The sequence below is a fragment of the Gavialis gangeticus genome, unplaced genomic scaffold (assembly GCF_001723915.1).
Source record: "Gavialis gangeticus isolate Ggan-Ray unplaced genomic scaffold, GavGan_comp1, whole genome shotgun sequence".
Taxonomy (NCBI): Eukaryota; Metazoa; Chordata; order Crocodylia; family Gavialidae; genus Gavialis; species Gavialis gangeticus.
Window position 1 is genome coordinate 55,795,225 of NW_017729022.1, and position 6,000 is coordinate 55,801,224.

Below are 6,000 nucleotides of genomic sequence, written 5' to 3' on the forward strand. Positions count from 1 at the left end.
GACGCCAGAAATGTAAATGCACAGTCTTACAATCAGATGCAGTTTAAGATAGTGTCTGTAATGCTTTCTTCTTAAGTTGAAGAAAGTAGCAAACTACATAAACTATTTATAACTTTCATATGCTATTTATAAATTCTCTCTCTCTGTTCCTGCTTCATAGACTGTGAGTTCAGCCTCCATTTGAAATTATGTTCTGTAGGAAGTACACAGTAAAAAACCTTCAAAATCATAAAATGTTTAGGTTACTATCCTGGTTTTGTCAGATTTTTAGGAACATTTTCTAGATTGGTTTGCTTTAGCTACAGAAAATTGAATGTATTTTTATTTTAGTATTTAGGTTCTATGCTGGTAAAAGAGTTAAGAGGCACAGAATCAACACAGGATGCCTGTGCAAAGATGAGGGTAAGTTAGTAAATATATAACCATAAATACAATGATAAATACTGATTACTGAATTAAAGTTACCTCTTTTTATATTTATGTCTCTGTTATTCATAATTTTTCACTGCCCTTGAAATCATATTGGTATTTAACAGAAAGTCCATTCTTACCTTTTATCTTAAGTTTATGCAGATATGATTCCTACATCAGGTCTAAAACTTACATGTAGGAATTTTTGTGCCACATTTACTCTCAATTCTTTAGACATATTTTAAAGTACTTTTTCTAGAACTTATCTTGACACTTACTAGTGAAAAAAATGTTTTTAATATTACTATAAGAAGGAATTGATGCTTCACACATGGCAATGCAGATCTAGCCTACTAACTGGAACTGACTTGTTGAGTAACAGTAATGTATTCACTAGTGTACATTTCCTAACATAAAGCCTGATTCTGCAGTCACTTCAGCCTGTAAGTGATATTCACATGGGCAATCCCACCCTAAGATCACATACATGAGTAAAGTTACTCATGATTTAACACAATTATAGGATCACACCTAAGAGATTTATGCTGTTTTATTCTTTAGCAGAAAAACTGGTAGGTTTTTTCAGACTAACAAAGGCATGTTTGAGTAGTTCTTGTGTCTTGTTTTGGCTGCTAAAGAAATGATTATGAAAGCTAGTCTGGATCAAATAGGCATAATATTGAAAGAAATATGGAATACAAACAGTCCAGCTACAGAATACCTGCCTGGTTGTAACAGTTTATTCTCAGCACATTCCAGTTGGCTGTATTTACCTTTATGTGGTAATCTGGAGTGGGTAAGTGAATTGGAAAATATAATTGCCTAGTAATTGCATGCAGAGACAAAATTACATATATGGATGAATGTAACGTACATTGATTTATTAATCTTATGTCTTCCATGCATAATGCCTCTTGAGTGCTAAACTGGCATTTGAGTCTGTTATGCAGTTAGAAAAGGTGTAAAAGTCATGCAGTCAGACAACTGTTCATTGGTTAAACATCTACAGTTCTCAGGCTTCCACACAACCAATTTTAGCTAAGGTTGACAGTAATTTATGCTTACTAAATTGCCACAAGATTTGTGGGGGTTTTTCAACCAACTGCATACTAATAATTCCTATTTGTTTGAAAACAACCACTTTTGGTATATGGACTACTGGCCTACTTTTAAAGGATCTACGATCACAAATGTGTGTGTGTTTTTAAGAGAGATGGGGAAGGTCAAACCAACCACTTCATTTTTCAGAAATATGCTTATGTATATTTGAGGGCAGAATATGACACTTCAGTAACATGACTTCCTCAATAAATTATCACCTGATTGAACTCAGAAACCCAACATCAAAAAATGTTATAAATAAGCTATTGTAAATTGATGAGTGTTTATAAAGTGCCAGTGCTTTGATTCAGATTTATGTATATCTTGATGATGAGTGCTATGAAAATCATCTTAATAAGGATTTCAGATTTCCCATAAGACTGAAAAAATTATATTGTTACAAAGCTTAATACAATTAAATATTATTCTGTTGTGTTTAAAACTAGTATCGCTATAAATATTCCATTTAAAAATAATTTAAGTTAGCATCCTTATTTTCTGTTTTTTCTTTTACTTTTCTTTTGCAAGGACCATTTTCATAAAAATACTGATTCTCTGTTTAGGATTTAATCTATTCTGCTTACTTCTTTAGTTTTGTCTTAATTCTGTTAAAGTCAGTGGCAAAAAAAGCTCATGGACTTAATGGGAGAAGATCATTGCTTTGGTCTGAATGTCTTTCAGTGAGGAAATAGCATGCAGTGTTCCGAACATTTCTCCCTTCATTAGATACGCTGAATGTTGGTATCTCTGAATTAAGAGGACAAATTGTCCAAAGTTGTCCTTAGTTCCCAAGATGCTTAATTACTTATGTGCATTACTGTATTTTATGGCTCATTAAGTTTGCTTTGGCACTACAGCTTTATTATAATTTATTTTTGCCTTAATTTAAATGGACTAAAAATGTGAAATTTAATGTATTATTTGATTGCTCATCAGGTACAGAGCTCTGCTCACTGGTTCAATCTCATTAAACTCAGAAAGATTGCACCAGGGTAACGGAGAGCAAAATTTGGCCCATTATCTTAACTCATATTTTTCTTTTTACATTCCTAAAGTTTAGAACTTGCTAAAGTTTGTGCTATAAATGAAACAAGTATTAGGTGCTCTTCTTGGAGTCTGTCAGATCTTGTTTCCAGAGAAGGATCTGTGAAAATTAGGTGCCAAGAATTCTTGTTAGTTTGTCTTTCAGTACATACCTTTGACCTTATTCTGTTGAAAGTAGTTTTAGTACACCCTTGATGAATGTTAACTTCCTGTCAGTAGATGCACGAGGCTGAAAGGGACCCATCAAAAAGAAAAGTATCTTGTTCTTCCTTAATCCTTCATAGACTCAAGAAAATTAGGAATGGAAATAAACCATTTTCAAGTAGTGTAATCTAACCCCTGCCAGGGCTGGAGTGTTGCTTTTAGTGTGTTTTTTTGTGTCTTGGGTTTCTAGTCCTCAATGTGGTTGGAGGGAACATCACAACCCCTAACAGGCCCAAAGATGTTAAAACTCCCTCTTATTGTTTAAGTGGAAGAGGGATCACAAATACTCGATATTTTGTTCTTGTGGTTTCCCCTTCTTGATCACTCATAGTTCTTCCCAATTTTATACAATACTACAATCAGTCACATAGAGGATTTGGTTGGGAAAACTGTACAGATACTTCAAGAAGTGATCTCAACATGACCCTCAAGGTTATACATTTTGTTATTCTCACCCATATCTCAGATTTACTTGCTTCTGAGAGCTTATCACAGTTCTTGCACTCACCCAGAATTATAGCTGTTTGGCAAGAACTGCACCCAAGAGATGGATTATACTTTTTTTTTCTCTTGTTCACATAGTTTGCACTCCAGGACTGAATTTATTTTTATGGTTTTCTGTTTGTTTTCAGCTGTCTCTTCTTAAACATCTCTCCCTCCCTCTGCAGACCCTAGCATGGCCTCCTTATCTCTATCCTCCACCTGCTATAAGGTGACCTTTTGATACTTGGAGATTAAATCTTACTGTCCTGGCCCAGGTTTGTTTTATTAATTATACTTGAGAGATACATCCAAGAAGTTAAGGACCTTTATCTCTAGCATAGAGTGGGAAATATTAAAACGTGCCCCCTTAGATCAGATGCATTTCCCTTTGTTTCAAATCTGTGTTGGAATTGGAAGAAAGAATAAACTGGTGGGGGAGAGGTCCAGCTGGAATGGGGAAAACTCCAATTTTCTACCTTGGGCTGTGTTTTGGTGTACACCCGTCCACATTTCTTGAATACTGACCAGCCAAAGAGGACTGTGTTATTCTTATTACCACTATGGACATATCAGCAAATTAGGCTACTTCACTGCCAGTACTTGTAAAGCCCTAAAGATGCACAACTAATTACACAGATGGTAACCAAACAAACCCTTGGAGTATTTGGGGACATTTGCAAGAAGATATATCCTTTCGATTCCAGTGCCTCTGGGCGTCATGAAGCTCTATCTGTGTGTGGCAAATCAAGGTTCTAGGATCCTGAACCAGCAGCTCATCACAGCATGTGTTTAAATGCTTTAATGCACTGGCATCAAATAATGCAAGGTGAAACTGTATAGAGACCCCCAAAACTCAAGAATCGTAGCACACAAACTTTGGGGTTAGAAGAGTGTAGCTGTGTGAGCTTAGGGACAGCACTGTGCTAATCAGCTGTTTTATGGTTTAGTCCTCACACCTCCAAAGAGAAGGATAAGCAGAAGAGTGTTTGTCCTGCTTGCGACAACTGAGACTCCTCTTTATTAAGGTCCAAATATTTTCCTCCTCCTTACCCAACTTTTCACCTTTATATGGGGGGGTGGGGATAGTGAAGACTTCCCTGGTATCTTCCAGCTGATTCCGAGAGCAGGGAGAAGAGATGAGATTACGCAATGTGCTGAAAAAGCCCATAGCAAAGCATTCCCTATCTACCCCTCTCTGTGTGCTCCACCATGAAAGATTTAATGATTCTATTGCTTGAAATGTGGGATCTGTAACTTTATCTAATTTATAGCAGGACCCATTTGAAGCCTCTGCAGGTACACTATTCACATCTTTATAGGGCTAAGGTAAAGCAAAACTAATAAAAATCATATTTGACAACTTGTGGCAAAGGAGCAGCACTTGTCAGATACCAATTTAAAGTGCTCATCTCAGGCTAATTAAATTGGCTTTTGCAAAATATGTCTCTGAGGTGAACTTTGTTCTGGCTCAAGCAAAAGCTATAAGTATGGGAAAAAAACCCATGAGCAGAAAAGCAGTTTGCAGCTTAAATTGGTGCTCAAATACAATAAATAATACCCAGCATTTATCACATTAGATGGCAGATACGTACACAGCTTTTCAAGAATTACCATATTTACCTGATACCAAGTCTACTTTGAATTTATGACAGCCCATCCAATAATTAGATTTTATACATGGAATATTATATTTGTTATAATTTTCCATGTATAGAATCTAAGTAGTAGACAGTTGTCTTTATATTTATCCCCTCCCACTGTTGTGGCAAGTAGAGCAACAGCAAGCGATGAGGGGCCAAACCCCCATCCATTGTCCCATGCCCCTTGCCTGTACCTGTTTTGCTCCCCCAGACCACTGGGGGAAACTTTTGTCTTGGACTTGAATAAATATGGTAACTGAAGTGTTTTGCGTTATTTATATTTAAAAGATCATTAAGTGTAGGTCACATTTTAGATATGTAATATTTATTATTATTCTATTGACAGGAATAGACCTCTCATTATAGCTAATATCTAATATAAAAATGAAGTAATTCCAAATACCAGCAGGTATAAAGTGAAATAGTCTAATTTCTGCCAACGTTGTTATGCCTGATGTGAATACAAAAGGTATTTGACGTTTCAGAATGGAATAATTTGTCTGCTTATTTCAAAAACTATAATTCTTTTTATTTTTGCTGATACAGTATAACTTCAACAATCTGCTTTTTGTGTAGTTATATTGACTCTTATACTGCAGTTGGTTCTATATTGCAAGACCCCAGGCCACCATTTCAAGGAAATACAAGGAAAGAATGCATTGTAGCCTTTATCCTTTAAAACAGTTCTCCTTTTAGTGATTGTCCACATGCACAGTCCACAGTGGATGCCTAGAGACTGCTCCACTCTTCCACAGGCTTTTCACTAGGAGCATAAAAATGGCTGCGTATTTCCCATGTTTCAGTTTGTCTCAACCATCCTTTAGCTGGAAATGGATTATTTTCATAGTCTTCAGCTCTGGTTTTTTACCATAAATAGCTTTTGATAAGTTTTCTTTCTAGATAGAGACTTAAGCAAAGTAAACAAAGTAGTTGCTCTCTAGTTTAAGCAAATTATTTTGTCTGAGAAGACTAAGCCTCTTTTTAACACAATATGGCCTTTTATAGCCCCTGCTTAAATACCATCTTCTTTGTGACAGAGCTGTTGCTGTCCACGTTGGCATAATAAAGGCCTCAACTTCCCATAGTTTCATAGTTTCTAGGGTCGGAAGGGACCTGA

The 6,000-nt window shown here is 36.0% G+C and overlaps 1 protein-coding gene across 9 annotated transcripts in view; it reads left to right on the forward strand.

Annotated features, from left to right (window-relative positions):
* Positions 1-6,000, forward strand: part of ANKS1B (ankyrin repeat and sterile alpha motif domain containing 1B) — a 1,095,863-nt gene that overhangs the window by 1,050,460 nt on the left and 39,403 nt on the right. For all 9 annotated transcript variants that reach the window (XM_019515011.1, XM_019515009.1, XM_019515010.1 and 6 more), the window contains one exon: positions 331-402. In XM_019515011.1, the coding sequence (XP_019370556.1) occupies positions 331-402 (72 nt within the window). The remainder of the gene's footprint in view (positions 1-330; positions 403-6,000) is intronic.